The following is a 20,201-nucleotide window of genomic DNA, read 5'->3' as shown; positions in this document are numbered from 1 at the left end:
CAAAGAAAAAGCAATTAAAACAAAAATCTAAACTAAAAAGGGGTTTTTGTTTTTTTTTTTTTACTTTTCTCTTCTTTTACCTTTCCACGCAATGCATTATCAGGTGTTTTTCTTTAATAATCCTTGCCTTCCGTTTCCTGTATCTCCTTCAATTTGTGTCAAGGTCAACCACTGTCAACAGTTCTTTGTTCGGAAAGCCTTTTTGAAAGCATAAAAAAAAAAACAGTCAGGGTCTGTAACTGCAAACTGTCTGCGAACTATCTGCCACAGCAACTTGCATCAAAAAAGTCTATGTTTCTTTTGTTTCCGCTGTCTGTTAATTAATATTGAAAAAGAAACCCAAAAGTTTAGTCATGCAACACACACGACTAGCACTGGCAGCAACTGCAACACTGCAGCACTTCGCTTGCCTCATCTAACCTTCATCTCCAATTCAGCCAGCAGACAGCCACTAGAGAGAGTCTCGAAGAAGCTGTCTTGGCGTCTCTTCTGGTGTTTCTGGTGTCTCTGGTGTTTTCTGCTGCTGTTTTCTGGTGCTTCCTTCGTGCATCAATTAGTGGTTTCATGTTTGCGGATGACAGGCAAAAGTTGCACTCAACAGATTTACACGTACATACATATATCAGAGATAGCTTCAGCTTCCTCTCTGCGATGCATGCATGCATGTTGCATGCTTCATGCTGCATGTTGTATGCCCTGGCACTCAAGGATTATACATTTTATGCGCCCCTTTGTCGTTCATCAATGTCTTGGCTGTGTGTTGTTCTGTCTTCAGCTTTGGGTTTTTCTTTTTCAGCTTTTGGTTTCTTGTGTTTTTTTTTTGTTGTTTCATTTTCTTTGGGCTCTTTTGCCAGCAGGTGTTGCAATGCTGTCTGTCTGCCGATGCCACAGACACACAGACCGAGTGTCAAATGAGTAATGCAAATTGCAATCCACAGCTCCAAAAGGATCTCCCCAGTACTCCACCAAAAAGGAGTCTCGTCTCTGGCTGCAGTCAGTCGAAGAAGGTAACCTGCCAGACATTTGCATATGTCCCTCCGCTACTCTGACTCTGGCTGACTTTGGTTCTGTTTCTGTTTCAATTGCAGTTCTCTTCAGTTAGTTAGTCACTCACTTTGCTGGCAGGCAGGCAGGCAGGCAGGCAGCAGGCAGGCAGGGGCAGGCAGGCAGCAGCGTTTTGCAGCTGTCATGCATATGGAAGTAGGTCGTAAATCTCTGCCACTTTTCGGGGACTTATGGCCCACACCATGCCAGTTGTTGCAACTGCTTTTGCATATTTGATGAGTGCAATGGAGAGAGTGGGGCGGGGGAGTGCGAGGCGCTGTATCGTGTGATTAATAACTGCAAATTGCAATAATACTCCTTCGTACGGCTCCTCATATGATTGGTTGAGTGTACCTGCCCCCCCCCCCGCCTGTCTCATGATTCACACGGGGGGAAATGGCATTGGGAAAACTATGGGCTGTGATTGCCCGCTGTCATAACTAAGGGAACTTCTGTTGGAAACTTGTGGCATATAAAGTGGAAAATATAGTCGCCCCAGTTGGCTTTTTCGTAGCTCTTTGAAGCTGATTTCTGATGAGTTTGTTTTTTGGAACCTCATCCATAAGTAACCTTTATTCTTAACTACCCCATTTTATTCCATTGCAAATAATTAATTTCCCTAATTTTCTTCTTACAGGTAAGTTCCGCTTTTGGTCAAAGTCAAGCCCTCCTTCAACGAGCAGCACTCCACACCCCACTTCTGGTAAGCCTTTACATTCAAATCCCCCCATTGTCAAGGACAAAACATAACAGAGAACATGCCAGAGAACATGACAGAGAACATGCCAGGGAACCACTGAGAACCATATGACAGTATCTGGCCATAACCAACAGACAGCCGTGCGGCAGTCAACAAACCCATTAATGTGCCCCATTTATAGCTCGCCTAAAATGCTCTCTCTCTCTCTCTCTTTTTCTCTGGCATTGAAAAAACTTTCATTATGACATTTTATTGTCCTGGCTGTGCCTCTTGTGCTTCTTGTGGCAACAGACATGGCCTGTGCCACGGCTGCCACTGCTGTTTGTATGCTGCCAGTGGAGAGTAGACAATGACAATGATGATGGCAAATGCTTGACGACCGCCAGACCGAAGCCATCATCGGTGGCAACGGCACAGCAAGAGGCAGGGCGGGACGACAGCCTCTGTGTGGCATGCGACATCCTTGGCAATGTCAAATGCTCTCAGTTTTTCGGAGAGTCAGCGGCGGTGGCAGGACATCAAAAACAACTAGAAAATGGTGTTCCTGTTGTTTTTCCAGAGCGCCGCCAAAAACACCAACAACAGGAAAAGTTTTTCCGGACGCCCACTATATCTGTTTGTCTCTCTCGCTCTCTCGCTCTCTTTGTCATTGTCTCTCTTTGGCTTTATTTTGTTTGTGTTTGTGTCTCGCTGGTTTCTGGTTTCTATGTTCATTTTGATGGCCCGACAATGGCGTTGATAATTATTATTAGTTTTATTTTATAGAACTTTTCCAGTAGCTCGGGGAGTCGTCTATGTCTAATGCGACCTTTGAGAGAGCTGGAGAGACAGATGAAGAGAGAGAGAGAGAAAGGGAGGCCAAGGGACCTATGCTAATGGCACACTCCAATGTTTTGTTTTTTTTTCTGTTTGTTGTACATAATACAATTTGTTCTTTTTTTTTGGTAAAGAAAACTTTGTCATTTCTCTTTGTGGGTGAAATTGACAAATGGTTTTTTGTTGTTGTTGATTTTGCTAATTAGAGGAATATTTTCACTCAAAAATATAAAGTGCCAAAGTTTGGAGAGAAAAAAAATAAAGAAAATGAAAGGCAGAAAGCCAAAGTTGGATAAATATATATGGGAGAATTTGTGGAAAAGAATGAAAACAAACGAATAAGAAATATTTTAGAGAAACTTTAGCAGAAACGGATAAAGAGAATGAGACACAGAAAGTGGAGATATAGAAACAAAGGAAAGAAGTGAGTGAGATTTTGATTAAGAATCAATTAATATATTTTAATTTAACAGAAAGGAACAGAAATTTAGAGAACGGCAAAGAAAATGTAGCTGAACTAAGGAAAAAATGGAAACGGGTCAACATAAAGATAAAGATGAATATCGTAGTCAAAAAATTGTTATTTTAATGTTCGAATGTTCCCCTTGATTCCGTTGACATAGATTGAGAGACTATTCATTAAGAATTTGTATTCATTTCAATGCTCATTGGTTTCCTTTTGAACTTTTTTCATTGGTTTCAGTGCTAGAGTTTTGTTCAATTGTAAAACTTGCCCTTTAGCGATTTGCCCGCTCAGGTATTCCTCATCCTCCGCACCTGTGTTAATCGTTAACAATTCTCGAAGTTTTTCTTAAGCTTTGCTCAAGTTGTTTGCCGCCGCCGCCGCCCCCGCCCGCAAACAAAAGCAAATGCAATGATCCCACAAAACAAATCTTCGCGGAGAAGCTTTTCCTTTCCTCTCTTTGCCGTGGCCGACATTCAACCTTTGGCTTTTGAACCGTGTGGAAGGAACGAACTTTGCTTGTTATATTCGAGGGAAAAATGTAAAGAAAATATACGAAAAAAAAAATACAGAAAGTTTTTGCAAGAATATACAAAAACGAAAGGGGGGAAACACCCCCGCTTTACTCTCATTCTCTGTCTCCATTTCGCTGTGAAACCTGCTCTATGCTCTCTCTTTATTTCCCTGTAAAAGTTCTCTATCTTTTATGTGTGTGTGTGTGTGTGTGTTTTCTTCTTAATTAAATAAAATGCAATTTAAAACCGTTGATTGTGCAAACCCCCCACTCGCAGCAGCAGCAGCAGCACCCCCCTAACAAGCTGAAAAACAACACCCATGGCAAATGGCAGCCAGCCATAAGGATGCAAGTTAGAGGCGAGGCAGGCAGGCAGGCAGGCAGGCAGGCAGAGGGAAATGGTAGTGTAGGAAGTGGTTTTTTCCCTTGGCTAAAACTCTTGAGGTGGCAACGCTGCCGCCGCTCACACATGAGCTGATTATGTGGCATGCCACACACCGCCTACTTGCCGACTTGCCTACTTGCATGCTCCTATTGCTGCTGCTGCTGCTGCTGCTACTCCTATTCGTATTCCTCCTGCAAAGCCCTACCAAACGTCCATTGAAAGACGCTTCTCCATGTGTGTGCCCTGTAATCCACCACCCCCCTACCACCCTACCCCCTACCCCTCTATGCCCATTACTCTCTGCTTACACCCATTATTTCCCTCTTTCCCATTCTCTCTCTCTGTATCTGCCTCTCTCCAGTGAATGTCTTAAGCAACTTGCGCGGTCGTTTAACTTTTGCGACGACGATTAAATTTCCAAGTTCTTGGACTCAGACGGTGACGGAGACGGCCTCCTACTTCTCCGCCTTCTTGACTGCTCTTTCCTCTTCTCATTCTTATCATGTGTTTACTACACTGTGAAAGAGAACGAGTGAGCAGTGTGGCAGAAGAGGCGAACAAGTGGAGTAAAGAAGAAGGACAAGTGGGAGTGGGAGTGGGAGGAGAGCAGCAGAATCATGATGAGGGGATGAATAAGAGGCCCAAAAGAATGAATCAAGAAGAATGGCACATAAGCGCATTAATTGAATTGTAATTGCAGCCAGAGCGCTCCTTCCTCTCTCTCCCACTCTCCCACTCTCACTCCCTCCCATAGCCATCTCTTTCTTGCTCCAACTCTTACGCTTTCCGTGAAGTGTTTGTCGCCGATTTGGAATTGAAATCAAGGCGGAATGAGAGTCGCCCGCAGCAGCCTGCCACTCCAACTGGTTTACCCACATAGTGCACATAGCAGTAGACACACACACACACACACACACACACACACACACACAGACACAGCTGCGTACCGCCTGCATTGGTACCCCTTAAACCACCTTTTTTTTGTTGTTTTGCGATCTACCCTCTTCCTGCCAGAGGCTCCCCCCCCCCCTGGCTACCCCTTGCCCACCTCTTTCCTGACAGTCTCTAAATTTATCCTCTTACTCCATGGAAATTGTGAGTTCTCCAAGCTGTGTGGCAGCCAGCAGGCCAGCGGGCCAGCAGTTAGGAGCATGCCAAGCATTTGGCCAATGCATTTGCTGATTTGTGATTTACAGGGTAAAGGCCATTTTATGGGGTATGCTGATTCATTCAAGAAGATAGAAAGTTCTAAAAAAAAAGGAGAGAAACTTAAAGAACTTAATTTATTTAGGGTTACTGGTAGCCAAAAATGAAGTAAAATGCATAATTAATAATGAAAAAAAAGTAGGAAATAGCAGTGGATTTAATTCTTTATGATTCCCAGTAAAGTTTAGTATTTTTTGTGATCAAATACCAACCAAAAAAACCCATTTTAAATAAAAAATTTTATAGAAAAAAGTAAAGAAAATTGATATCAGTGAATGAAATTTGAGTAAATGAAAATGTCTTTAATTTTTAGTTTGAGTTTGTTTTCCCCCCTAAATCTTTTCTATGCCCTGTGCTAATTCTTTTACAGGGTATCCCAAAGGTTCATGTAAGTCTAGCATTTCAATTTGTGGGCAATCGGTGGCATTCCACAGCACTTGTTTGCTGTTCTGCTGTTGTTCTCACTCTTGTTTTGCGTCCTCTCTCTCTCTCTCTCTCTCTCTCTCTGTTCTCTTTGGTGCCATGCCTCTCCGCTTGTCGGTTTGTCGGTTGTTCTTTGGTTTGTTGTTTCTACTATGTTTGTGTGTGTGTGTGGCATGCAACATTGGCTGGTTGGGTTGATGTGCCCACTGGCAGTCCAGTCCAGGCGTTCCCTCTTTTCTTTCCCCCCTTTCCCCTGCTGTTCTGCAGTAACTGGCTTAAAGGACGCTGAAGGTGAACTACAAATGTAATGGAAACTGGTTTTCCTCTAGCCACTCTGCCCCCTCCCGGCTGCCTCTCCCCATGGCAACAACTTTGTTGCAGTTGCATTCACTGATTAGAACGTGGCAGGTTAAGCAATACCCCTGTGGCAAGAGTCCCGTGCCCCGTCCCCCTTCCTCCTGTCTCCTGCTTCCGCCTCTTTCTCCGCCTGTGGGACAGATTACATAAATTCACGTCACTCATACGCCACGTGGGCTCTGCTCTTCCCACTCGCTCTGTCTCACGCTCTCTCTCTGTCAGACCCATGCTTGTGGTTGCAGTTCTTCAGGGTTCTGTTGCTCGTTGGAGTGTGGCATCAGGCATAAAGTGTTGCTGCCCTGCCACTGCCCTGTGGCATGTGTCACGTTGCAATTGTTGTCTTTTTCTATCTTTTTGCATGAATATTTTTTCGTTGTCTTAGTTTTGCGCACTTTTTGCAAACTTGTCCTTAATTCCGAATGCAAATCCCTCAACAAAATGTGCCTGCTGGGTATCCACTAGCTTCGACTACACCAAATAGTTTGACTTTTCTGCACGCTTTTCTTTTGTGTGTATCAATTTTCGTCCGCCTGCGCCTCTGCAGGTTCCGCGGGTTCAATCAATTTATGACCTGCAACGCGAACGCTTGCTGGTGCCGCCATTTGGCACATTACTCACGTGGTTTTATTGGCCATGCCACGCCCACCAATTGGACGCGCACCCTGCCCCAACATTTAAGCCATTTAACCCTTTTGTGCCCGTAGAGAGAGAGAGGGGGCAACACTTTTTAATTTGCTTGCAGGAAGGTTGTGAATACTCCTCCATGGGTATTTTCTCCATTTTTTTTTTTTTTATTATTTTGCATTTTCATTCTTTGTTCTGCCTTCATTTGTGGCTTCACTGTGGATGGGTTTTCATTTACTTCTTGATTGGAAAATGGGAAAATGAAGCAACAATTTATTAGCCCTCTCTTGAAGATGGAATGCTGACTTTTGCTGCAGGAATTTATGCCCGAAATGCAATTAAATTAAAGTCTTGCGCTGGGAATTTGCACTCTTAATTTCCCCTTCCTTCATTGATGATGTCAACACACAAACACAACTTAATTAAATCGGAAATCATTCAGCAACTGCCTTCCTGTGGTGCCTGGGATATCAATAACTTAATCAAAATCGAAACTTCTATGCATCATTATGTATGTCTTTCCCTCTCTGCCGCTGCGTCTCTCTCCCCGCGATTTCTCCAGCATTTAAGTCATAATTTCTCATGTATTTTGGTTCAAGCAATCTTCCATTAATCAAAACGACAGGCAATTCCAAGAAAATTTGTGATAGAGAAGAGCGGAAGCTTGTCGTTTTAATGTGCAACGAATTCCAATTAAAAGCGGACTCCAGAGTAGCAGATATTACAGTTGGATAATAAGTAAGAGAATGAGAAAAAGACATGCAGAGAATCTCTATATAGAATGAGAAATTGGAGCATTTAAAAGCTAATAAATTGCACGAGAGAAATGCATAATTTTTGCAGTCTGAAGGCTATAGAAAATTACGATAAATCAACAGATGCAGCAGCCCGCACCCCCAGAGTGATAAGTCTCTCCAAAGTAGCTTTTCTCTAAAAATTTCCCCCAAGAAGCCGTCCTATTGTTTGTTATAAACAAGAAAAGATTTGTTGGCCACAAAAAGTTGCAGCTTCAATCGAAGAATAAGCTGAAATGGGAAATGTTTGAAGGTGGAAGCAGGGAAGGAAAAGTAGGAGGAAAAATAGGGAAAATATTTGGTAGAAGTTGTGGAAAATAGAGGGAGAAAACAAGGAAAACTAGAGGGGGAAAATATAAGCTTCCATTAGCAATTGGGACCGACAAAAGGAAGTTCATTTTCTTGGCATCCCCTGCCCGTTGCTTTGCGGTCCTTTGTCTAATTATGCAAATTTTTATAGCCCCAAAACTTAACACCAAACAACTCCTTACACTCCACTACACACACATCAGCACACAGCAGAAATGTTGGAGCAAAACCAAAGTTTACTCCCAAATTAGTTTCTCGGCAAATTTGATTTTCGCAGCCAATTAAAATATAGGGAAAATTAAAATTGAATGAAAATGTAGTTTAAACTTGCGGAAATTATGTTTGCTTGTCTAAAAATATTATGGAAAATATCCAAGAAAATTAGAGTACGTTTTTACAATTAAAACTTCTACAGAAAATTGCATGGCAAATTAGTCAGAGCAAAGCCATTTTCTTGTTTGTTTGTTTGTTTGTTTGTTTGTTTGACTAAATTTAGTTGGCAATTAAAATACTTGAGACAGGTATTAAAATGCTTTCATTTTACCCCGCCACTTTAGAGTAGAGTTCTACTTGCATTTTGCCTTATTTAATTTTTTTTTTTAGAAAAGTTCTCAAATTAGTTTCTAGTTTCTATGCAAATTATGCGATTGCTACTGGGGAAAACTATTTGTCGGATTTATTGTTGCAGGCAATTAAAACACTTGAGACATTTTCTACACTTTCCATTAGACGTCAGGGAGTGAGTGCGGGAAGTTGACTGGCAAATGATTTCCGTTTTGTGCTTTTTATTCAAATTTCAAATTTGATTTTGAGTTCAATGCAAAGCAAACCGAGGAGGAGACATGCACAGATGTAAGTTTGTGTGTGTGTGTGTGTGTATGTGCCCTGCAACACACTGCTGCTGCTGCTGTTGCTGTTGCTGCTGCTGCTGCCCTGTGCCCCTTCTGCTGGTTCACATGTGGCCTCCATTAAATGCTTGTGCGTGCTGTTTGTTTGCTTTAATTCTGTTTGGCTTTTGCGTTGGCTACCCTATAATTTTTGGAGTTTTGTAGGGTGTGTGTTTTGAAATGGGAACAGCAAGGGAATGTGTCTATGATGGCCTAAAAAATGAAAAAAAAAATGTTTCCATATCTGAATTTTTACAAATTATATCTTAGCTTATGGCAAATGCTTATACTACATTAAAAAAGAATAGGCCATTCTTTATTCACATTAGGAGAGGTATCCCCTGGTCGTTATCACTCTTGTTTTGTTACCGCAATTTGTTTTGGTTTCGTTCATTTTTTCGGCATGGCTGTAAATTGGTTCTCACACACACACACACACACACGCCTGAAGAGTGGTGAATCGCAAAGGTAGGAAAGAGGAGAAGAAATAGAACAGAAGATGGGCGGGGGCGAGGCGGGGGAGACGCAGTTGATGACTCAAAATGTTTATAGACCTTTTTAGTGGAGAACGAACGGAACGCGCGAACGTTTTGCATTTTATGCGATTTTTCATTTGTTTGTTTTTGTTTTTGTTCTTCTTTTGCAATAAAACTGCAGCAGCAGCAGCAACGGCTGAATGGCAGAGAAGCGGAGGCGAGGCAGGGCATGATATAGAATTGAATGAAAGTGAGACCGGAAGTGTGTGCTTCTCTCATTGTCGTTTGTTCTGTTGGATGTGGGGAACAGACAGACAGACAGAGTGAGAAAGAGAGAGAGAGAGAGGGAGATCACTGAAAGTGGAAGCGAAATCCGGAATGGTCTGCGCTTTGAAGAGGGGCACACGGCCGGCGACCCAATGGTTCATGGTCGATTGGTTCATTTGGCAAATAAAAAAAAAGGAAAATGCACGAGAGGGAAATGCATGCGACTGGGTGGCAACGGGGGGAATCGCTGGAGAGTTCTCTGCGCTGTCTGCAAAGGAAATCGAATCGAATGTGTGGATAATGCACATTCGGAATGTTTATAGCTTTACATGTAAAAGAGGTTTGGATCCACTCGGATTTCATACTCGAGTGGCGGGAAGTTCTTTAATTATTGTTTAGAATTTGAGTTCTTTTGCGTTTCGATTGCTGCACAGCGTGGCGAGGCTTATGGTCTTGACTTTTGTTTGGATACGGAATGTACTTGGGAGACTAGAGAAAGAATGTTTATGGTGTAAGAGAAAGGGGAGGGAGCTAGCTTATGGACAAGAAATTGATAGAAAGGGAGGGCTAATCATTCCATCATAATCCCAACGCAATCGATTCAGAAAATGTTCTCTTTTAATTGACTTATAGGATATTGGTTTGCACTTTAATCCCATTTAAATATCATGCCACACAATAATTCCTACAATTGTCGGTGCAGGAAATTGTACATTTCCTTCCGCATTTCCCACGCCTCAATGGAAAATATGAAACATAACTGAACCGCAACCCATTCTCTCCCCCATTAAAGTAGAACCCTATTCCCCATTCTCTCTACTCCACACTTTGAATGAAAACTGAACCGTGTCCCTATGAAAATATAAACATTTTCCATTCTCCCCCCGAAAGTAGAACCATTTTCCCCACTGTCCCCATGAAAAGTGAACCATTTTCCGTACTCTGATGAAAATAAAACCATAACTAAACCACAGAAAAGCACACAGAACACACACACAAAAACAAACATCATTTAGCATATATTTATTATTTGTCTGACATGAACATGAATTATTACGATATTGTGGTCTACAGGAGGAGGAACAGGCAGAGCAGAGGATGGTAACAGTGCCACCCTCTAAATGTGGCCTGTGCCCCTTAATCCATCTCATTAGTAAAAATACAGCATAGTGGGAGATGGTTAGAGATACAGATACGGAGAGGGAGAGGGAAGAGATGTTCGCAGATACCGATATGGAGAGCGGAGTGGAAAGAGATACGAGTGGCACGTATGCCCCTTATATACGCCTACAAAGTTGACCGAAAATCCTCTGAATAAGTTGTGTAATAAAATGGTTCTGGGTTGCGGATTTAAAGGGGGAGGTAAATGCACTTCCACACACATCTCGCATTCGGCAGTTTATCCCTCTCTCTCTCTCTGTCCCTCTCTCTCTCTCTGCTGCATCTCTCCGTCTCTGTTTCTTGTGCCCCAATTTCTCAGTTATTTTCGTAGTTATTTAACTTTATTGATTTTATGGAAACCCACATCCTCCTTCTGCCACACACACATCGAAGCCAAGAGGATCAGAGTAGCTCTGTTTCGAAATGTTTTCATTAGCCCAACTTTGATTACATCCTAAGCTTCAGTTCAGCCACCCATTCCCCTGCTCCTGCCCCTGCCCCAACCAATATGCTGCTCCATATCCCTTACATAAGTTCCACTTCCCATGGCATAAAGTTTTTTTTTTTTTGCCACATTTATTATTTAAATGATTTTATGTGTGCTTGGCTTGCCTGCACAAGTGGCACACAGCCTTCTGCTCTTTTTTTTTGGGGGGAACAGGGCCATGGTAAGGATAGAGACGGGGGTAATGAATGGATGGTTAGTCACTTCAAAAGTCAATTAAGCCATGGACACGCCCCCCCTCACACACACACACCACACACACAGCACACCACACTAGTGATGGCCTTCTACTGGCAGAAATTGGTTTTTGGAAGGAGAAGTATCTGCATCTCTGCTATGCCTAATCCTTTTCGAATTCAAATAAACTTTAAGGGAGTTCCACTGCCCTGGAAGTGGGTTCTGAAAAAAAGTATTCAATTCCAAAAATCTGCCAAAAGTTATTCCGAAAGAGGGTTACAAAAGTTGCCAAAGAATGCCGATAATATACTCCGACAGCGCGGGTTACAGCAAAGAAATATACTCCGATACTCATATGGTTACAGCTGGGGGAGAAGAGAAGGAGGCAGGCCCAGGGACCAGGACAAATCGCGTTCCATTAAATTTCCACAAAACACACAAAAGTAAGAAATAAAATGTCAAGTAAAAGAACAAGAACCAAAAAAAAAAAAACAATAAGTTTCGCATGAGATTTGCCTTTTTCGTTGACTTGGGATGGAATGGGCTGAGAAGAGCATAAGTAGGGGGGTACACGCAACAAGCACTGAGAGAAATTGTTGTGAAAAGAAAAGACTGCAGAGACTTTAGCAAATATTTTTCGATTTCTTAAATGATTAAATTCCCAAAAAATTATTTAAAAATATCTATAAATACATTGCTTTCTCTCAGTGTACAAACTTTTGCACCTTTTTCCCCCGGCGAACACACAACACAATAAAAAGCAAGACAAACCTGGTAGCAGTGGCAACTCCTGGCAACAGCAACGGGCTCGCATGGCGTATGCGTAACTTCTGAGTAAACTCACACACACACGCACACGCGCTCCTGCCACCTACCTGCCTCACGTGCCACTGCCACATTGAAGATAAAAAGCAAAAGTTAAAACCATTTCACACGCAATTTTTAGCCTACTGTTTCAGAGACGACGACTACGACGACGACTGTTGCTCGGGATCCAAGGGATCACCTGAGGGAAAAGGCTAGCCAGAATAATGGGAGGGAGTAGCAGGAAGGGCGGTGGAGTGCGTGTCTCGACAGCCTAAACAAATGCAACACTTTTGGGGCACGAAAAACAAGTGGATCCCGGCACTGGGGCTGGGGGGCCAGCAGTGGTCATGACTACAAAATTTATACCATTTTCCAGCCACACAGAAAACTTTTCGACCAGGTGCGGTCTCTGCGGTGCGGGTGTTGTGGTTGTGGCCTACCACAGGGCCGCAGGGCGACCGAAATGCAAATTAGCTGAGAGTCAGAGCAGCGATAATTGAAAGAGCAATAGACAGAGAAAAAGAGAGAGAGAGGAAGAGAAAGTGATGTGCAAAGTCGGGAAAGTGGAAATGATTGATATTTTTTGTGGCTTGAAAGAGACCCGCCGCCAGATAAGGGTTAGCAAGGGTCCTTCACCGACGGATGTTGCAGGGGAAGGGGCTGAGAAAGGGTTTGACAAGTTTACTTTTCGACATGTGATGGGAGGAACCTCATCTCATGCGTACAGGTTATTGAAATAGAAGGAAATCACGATTTACTAATGGAAAACTGACTCAAAATTCGGGCGGAACTTTGTTGTGACGAGTTCTGGTTTTTTGAGATTGTGATGAATATTTCATGGAAATGAATATGCTCATTAATAATAGATTTCCCTTAGGAAGAATTCAGTCATTTATTAGAAGAAATCATTTGTTTGTTTGTTTTGCCTAAAATGTTAAAATCTTCTAAAAATTCGTTTCGTTTATTTTGGATCACAGCCACACTGGGCAATTTATTTAATTTCATTCTGCCTATGAGAATACTCGGTTCGTAACGATTTTTGGATAACTAATAGGGACCATCGTTATATACAGTTCTGCAACAAGAAGTCGCGCCCTCCAGTAGGTAAAGTACGCTAATGTTAATCCCTCCAGCAGCTAAATATCTCTCTTCATTAGCTCTTCTACATTTTATAACCCTTTGATGAGTCCACTTAGGCAATCCGCAGAATAAAAAGGTTGAGGTTTATTTTGGTTTTATTCTGTCGAATGGTTTCCATTGGTAGGAGTGGGTGGGTCGTCAAAAGGGGGGGTGTGAAGCTTATCCCATTTGAAAGGTATTAAACAGTTGTTACTCTTTTTTTCTCTTCTTTGCTTTTATGGCCCACAAAGTTGTGCGGGATGACTCTGAGGCGGCAATCCCCTAATCAAATTTCGGTTCGGTTCGGAGGGGTATTTCTGGGCTCCTGATACGCGTTCCACCTGCCACAATGGGGAATACGTGAAGGGGCGTGGGCGGAGAGGCAAGGGTGCTGCTGCTGCTGCTGCTGCTACTGCTTCTGGTTATTCCCAGGCTTTTAATAACTGAACAAGCCGCTCATCAATTATTTAAAATGAAGCAACAAAATGAGTGTGCGATGCTCCCATGTGCGCCTCTCATTTTGGACAGCTCTTTTGGCCACACTTTGGGCTCCCTACTCTTCGTTTCCCTACTCCACATCGCGTCCGCATTGTGCTCCAATGCTCGTTTCCCCTCTTCCTGTGGTGAGTTTCCATATGCAAAGAGCACAGGCAGCGTAAAGAGAGCTAGCTCTCTTACGTTCTCTTACGCTACGTGCCAGCAGCAGCAGCTTTTGCTTGGCCAGGCAAGGTAAATTCGATAGAAGGTGTGACTTTTCTATAATTGTGTAAGGTGAGTCGTGTGTGTGCTGCCTGGCAATACCTCACCTTGTATCAAGACACCTTTCATGTGGGCCACATTCCTGCGTTTGATTCCCGTTTGGTTATGCTTCCTCCTCTCTCTTTGTCTTTCTGTTGTGCGATGCTTTGGCTCTCTTTGCTTTTGTTTCTACTTCTGCTTTTCTCTTGTGGATTCCTTTGCATACACTGAGACTCCTTACCACCTCCCACCCCCGCGTTTGACCGATGATTCATGCATTTTTATTCGGGCTGCTGCATAAAACAATGGATTTTTTTTATTGTTGTTTAAATAATTCATTTGTGCCAGCACTTCCTTATAGGCCTCTCTCCCCTTATCCCTCCCCCACTGCATTGTAAAACCAGCAGCGTCAGCATTCTCTTTTCCTCACTCCTTGCCCCTCTCTGTCTCCTCTCTCTCTGTGTCTCCATACTTCTTTTGTTTTCATTTTTACATTTGTTTACTTTTTGTTTTGCTGCTGCTGCTGCTGCTTACGTCGCTGCCGCTGCTCTGCCTCGCTCTGTTGCTGCTGCCGCCGTTGTCTGTGACGTAAGTCCAGGGCAAAGCTCGTCTTCTTTAAGCATTTCAGCTGTTCAAACTTTTAGCCGGCTGCGCTTTTTTTTGTGCCTTTGCTTTTGGCTTTTGAATGAAATATTTGTAGTAGAAAAGAGGCAGAGAAGAAGTTCACCACAGCAGCGGTAGTAGCAGCAGCAGCAGAGCAGTGGTGGGTGGTAGCTGCAGAGAACGAACAGCTGCAGGCGGTCGGTCGGTCGGCCGGTCCTCTGCTGGCTTCTCTGCCACTGCCACTGCATTTGCTGTTGCTGCTTTTCCGCTGCTGTTCGTTTGCTGCTGCTTTTAGGTTCAAAAAATCCGTTCGCAGTGTCTGACGCGACTTCGTATCGCTCTCGTTCGCGTTCCACATACTCGCGCTCTTTCTCGCATCTGTCTATCCCGCTCTCTCTCGCTCTCTCACTCGCTCTACCTCGCTTTATCTTCGCGTGTGTGCTGACCAGTGGCTCTCCAACTATAGCCGGAGCTTAGTGAGTGTGCGTTTAACTGCAGCACCCCCAGAGCCTCGTGACTCTCCAACTACACAGAAATCTCGTGTACGTCATACGGTACGGTACGTTCTCGTCGTTTCATTTCGTTTGTTACGTGAGAAGAGCTTCCGTTGCGGTGCTGCCTTCCCTTCCGTTGCGGTGTGGTGCCTCACTTGATTTTTTGTTTGTCGCAGCCTCACAAATCAACACCGAAATACATACAACCAACAACAGAGAAACCCCCCCACCCAACAACTATAACAACTAAATGAATAAATATAATAAATAAATTTAATAATATCGTGTACGGTAACTGCACCCGCTATTTATTTATTTGCCTCGTGTGTGTTTGCTTTTGTATTTGTTGTTTAAGCAGCTGGTGATTACGGTACCCGTGTACCCTTCTTTGTGCAAAACGATCCCGAGATTCGCTCTAGAATTAAATTAGAAGTCTGCTTCTCCACTCTCTCTCTCTCTCTCTCTCTCTCTCTCTCTCGTTGGCAGCACTCTCCGCTTTGAGTCGCTCTCTCTCCATCTTTGATCCCTCTCCCCTGGCACCCAAGTCGTCGCTTCTAAGCTTTGCTTTTGGGTTGAAGAGCGTTCATCATCGGCGGTCAAATAACACACAAAATCTGAAGGTTAAGAGAGGCTTTCAATGCTCTGCTGCTTCTTCCACTTCCACTTCATCCACAGTCCATTTGTTGTTGCTGCTGTTATTTCTATCTATTCTTTGGCAAGTTTATTTGGCAATTATGGATCATGGATCGTCGGGGTGTGTTGTGAAGGGGGAGTGGGAGTAGCAAGAGAAGGCGGATATCTGCTTGCGAGTGTGCGTCTACGAATATCATAATTTATTTGGGTTCAAGGCGGTGCGGGTGCGGAACTTTTAAAGTGCAAACAAAAGAGCGGAAAGGGGGGAAGAAGAGAGATACATAAATACACGTGATAATGATCGCGATAATGTTATGATCTTGAAGGGGGATTATATGAACAAATACGGCAAAGAGCAGAAATAACACAGAGAGAGAGAAATCTTTGCTTTAAAGGGGAATATTATTAGATAAATAAAGACAAATCAGTATAATATAAATAATAAATAAATACATTTTACTCATATCCTCTGATTCCCCCTGCCTTTTTCCGCTGTGGCAAGTAACTGCCGTTATGTGCCATTTGCATCAGCTGACTCTAACGGCTATTTTGTGCATGCATTTGCATGCGTCTCATCGAGAAACGTCGTCTGGTGACGCAAATGGTCCTCAATTACAGTGACTCTCCAACTGTCGACCCCTTTGAGCTGAGCTGGATGGCTGCGAGCGCCACCCGCTTGATCTCTGCAGCCACAATCTGCTCTCTGCCACCCCACCAAAAAGTCAGTCTGCCCACCCCCGACTTCTACCCCCTGCGACACGACCTGCTCACCGACGAATCATGTAATCAGTTTTATTCCATAACAAACTGTAACTGTAACGGAATACGGTGCAAGATGGAATCAGCAGAAGCTCTTCCCCACCACCCACCCCACACTCTAGCACCCCTCACTTCTAAGGGCCTGCTCTGCTCTCTCTCTCTCTCTCTCTCTGGGAGAGAGAGAGTGGAACTTGTGCTCTTACGTTCCACAAAGCATTGCCGGCTTGCAAGCTCTCTCTCTCTCTCTATCATATTTGCCACCCCCTCAAACCATTGGGTGGTGGCTGTCGGTCGCCCTTGCGCTACTTTCATGTGGGCTGTGGGCTGTGGGCCGTGGGCCGAGTGGGCTTTAGGCAGGCGCTGCTTCTTCTTAGTTTATCGTAACGTAAAAACGACGTCGTGGCTGTCGCTGCTCGTAGTCGCTGCGGCTCGTAGTCTCTGCCTCTGTTTCCGTCTCCGTCGCAGTCGACGTCCTTGTGTCCCGTATCTCGTTTGACCTCATTTCTCGTGCGAATCTCCAAGCGTCAGGTTGTGCGTCGTCCCCGGCAAATTTCTCAGCTCTCAGTACTCAGTTCTCGTAGTGAAATATATTACACTTATTATCATATTTCCCAAAAAACAAAAAATAAACAAATAACGACAAATTGTGATATACCCAGAAATACAAGTGACTGAATAAATATTTATTTATCTATGATTGTGTTTACTGCACATCAGAGCAACTGTGAAACACACGAACCCTAAAAAAGTGCCAAAGATTATAAACAGCCACCACCCCTCCCATCCATACCTCGGTTATGGAAACGACAATAACAACCCCCGTCCGACACTCACAAATCGGAATTAATGGCAATACAGAAGAGATCTTAATGCCCTTAAAGATTGATTGTTTATTGTGTGATTTGGTTAAAAATATGTGGAACATTGAACATACATAAAGTGTGATAATCGTACATATTTTTTGAAGATTGAGCGATAGAAATATTAGGGAATGAAACAGTTTTCGCAGAGAAATGTTTTACGACTGATTTTTCTCATAACATTTTTAAATTTTGTGTACATAATCTTTATAAATAATGCCACTTATTGCACTAAAACATGTCATAAGAACGTGAAAAGACTATAAAATATGTGCCCTGCGGCTGTTTCTGTTTACGACTGGGCTATACGCTATCAGAATTAGTTCGAATGTGATCTAAGTTTTGTGCCAATTGGTTAAATTTTTCTCTGATTATGCTCCAAATTTGATCATTTTTACAATCGATTGAAATGATTTTGTTTGAATATACCCAACATTTAAAATAATATAGTGAAACGCCAGTAAAAAGAACAGTCTGCCCTTACAATTTCAATATATAATCTGTATAAATCGTAGAGACTCTGAAAACCTTCCTTCTTCCTGCACTACAAACTTATAGGCAAAACCAAAAGCACCCGCTCCTGCAGGAAGTGTAGTAAAAGAACCCGTAAAATTTTTTCAAGCGGCAAAGTTTTTTTGTTGGGTCTGCGGCGTTTGTCGTTTTTGGGGATTGCGTGGTTGTCGGGTGGTTCGGGGATTTCAGAGGTTGTTGCTGTGGTCTGTGGTGGCTGTTGTCTGTGGTCCAAACGATTTATTGTTGTTTTGTCTGCAGATAATATTTGACCCCATTTACGGAGCTATAACGAGGGGATACAACACCCAAAGAAACAAAAAAAAACAATACTATATATCATGAGGAGTTCATATATCTCCGTTTCCAACGAAAAGAAAGAGCCTTAGAAAAAGGAAAACCAAAGTGAAAATAAAAACAAACCAAAAACGTGTAAAATGTGTGCCATAAATGAAAGTTTTAATCCAAATAAATAATTCATTTGCATTAAACAATCAACCAATTAATTAAACAAAAGAAGAAAAAAAAACACACACACACAGTTCCGTGAGCTACGGAAAAGCTGTGGAAAATCGTATTTTCTTCTCTCTGAAACGAAGCAGCACAAAAAACGGCCTCAAAAATGGCTGAATTAATCAATCAACAGCCCACTAAAATTAACAACAATAATTTTGGTGCCGGTGCGTATACCCTTCTCTCTCTCTTTAATAAATTATGCAGATACATCCATACATACATATATTGTTGCTATACGCATAAGTATTTTTTGGGATCTGATGGTATTCCTTGGGATATAAACAAAAATCCCTTGCTTACATTTTGAATTTATTTTGATTTGGTTTTAATTGGTTTTTTTTTACGGCTAATTTATTTTTAGTTAAACGGAATTTTTAGTGCCATTAAAAGTTCATTTGTTTATTGTGTTCTTCCTGCATTAAATATAAACAATATAAGTGGGAAATCAGTGGGGTAACATGCATGGGAAGTGTATGGAATATTTTTGTGTAGGTTTGGAGGAGTTTGTTGATGGAGAAAATTGGTTCTTTACGGAAATGACTAAGGGACTAGAAAAACTTAAGTATGAAAACACATTGATTCATTTATTTAATAAATTTCAATGCAAAGGATTCATTGATTGCTCAACATCATATTATCTTTGAGAAAAATAATGAACAAAGGTTGAAATTTCATTATGCCTTAAGTTCTTTAAACATCCGATTATTCATATGCTTCATATAATTTATCTTCATTTTATTTCCATATATCCGGATACGAGTGTATCCTTAACAAACAGAAAGAGAGAAATCGCCCATAAATTCTGCTTCCAATTTAAACTTCCATCAGATGCACGCATATCCGTGCCTTCCCCTGCAATCCCCCCGCTTCGTGCCGTAGTCCTCTTCCCCTTTTTTTCCCCCACTTGAAATCTGCCAAAAAATGTATTTATTTTTGCAATTTATTTGTTTCTTTTTTAATGCCGCTGCCAGTGCCAGAAAATACGAGAAAATAAATAAATAAATATTTTAAAATATGCGTAAAAAATGTGTACGTTTAAAATGCAAGGCAAATATTGATGGAACGGATAAGGAGTGGGTGCAGAGAGGGCTGCACAATGCCAGTCATCAAAGCAAATATGTATTAAAATTAAGTGCAAATATTTTGACGCGAGAGTGAAAGAGAGACAGTCATACAGAGATAAATGAGAGAAGATGCCAAAAGCAGCAGAAAACTGTATTTAATTGAACAAATTTTATGTGCACTCTAGTGCCCCATTTCTCCCAGTATGCCACTCTTTCCCCCCATTTCTCTTCATTCCACTCCCTCTTGCTACCATTTCTCTTTATTTCTATGCCCCTCTTGCTCCCATTTCTCTTCATATTAAACCCGTTTGACGCCTCTGTTGTCCGAGAGAGATAGAAAGAGAGAAAGAGAAAGAGAGAGAGAGAGACTTGTGTCTCATTCCTCCAATTGATATTAATTCAAGACGAATTGAACAATATTTTGTGTTTATTAGAGAACATTGAACCCAAAAGACAATAGCCCGCAGGCGACCCGAGGCGAGGCAGTGCATTCGACACAGGGAAATCGAGACCATTCATATGAGGCATGCCCCACACGCATGGCAACCCCATTATGGGATACGAGTAGTAATTGCCGCCTATCTATCCGTTTCGTTTGATTTATTAGTGCAACTCTCGTTTTTCGAGATTGTGGCTTTGCTTTTGGGGCTTAAATACAATTTAATTATCGAGATACATGGAAATACAGTAGATACAGATACGGATACACAGACACATAGATATCGATAGTCCGAGTGGAGCAGAAAGACGCACAAACAATGTCAAATTAATTAAATTTTGAGGCTAAAACAATTAGAGTTATGATGGAAAACCATTTTAAGACATGTATTAGTGGAATATACACTAAAAAGTTGACGAATGGAAGATTAATTTGTGAGTTAATTCAAGGGAAAATGCCCGTGGCAAGATTCTAGTTTTAAAAGGTATCTAAATCGATAATATATTTACACATAAATCTTTCGGACTGATGGATAAACTTGGAAATTATTG

At 42.3% G+C, this 20,201-nt stretch overlaps 1 protein-coding gene across 6 annotated transcripts in view; it reads left to right on the top strand.

The window, feature by feature from the left end:
- Positions 1 to 20,201, top strand: part of LOC111076841 (cyclin-dependent kinase 14) — a 118,121-nt gene that overhangs the window by 28,856 nt on the left and 69,064 nt on the right. For 3 of the 6 annotated variants that reach the window (XM_041594758.1, XM_041594755.1, XM_041594759.1), the window contains one exon: positions 1,682 to 1,747. The exons of 1 other annotated variant lie outside the window; for it this stretch is intronic. In XM_041594758.1, coding sequence (XP_041450692.1) covers positions 1,682 to 1,747 — 66 coding nt within the window. Of the gene's footprint in view, positions 1 to 1,681; positions 1,748 to 16,717; positions 16,790 to 17,892; positions 18,312 to 20,201 lie in introns of those variants that run through there. 2 more of the 6 variants (XM_041594762.1, XM_041594763.1) reach the window with 2 other exon arrangements.

The sequence above is a fragment of the Drosophila obscura genome, unplaced genomic scaffold (genome assembly GCF_018151105.1).
Source record: "Drosophila obscura isolate BZ-5 IFL unplaced genomic scaffold, ASM1815110v1 contig_1, whole genome shotgun sequence".
Classification (NCBI taxonomy): domain Eukaryota; kingdom Metazoa; phylum Arthropoda; class Insecta; order Diptera; family Drosophilidae; genus Drosophila; species Drosophila obscura.
This window is presented reverse-complemented; position numbering and strand designations above follow the sequence as displayed.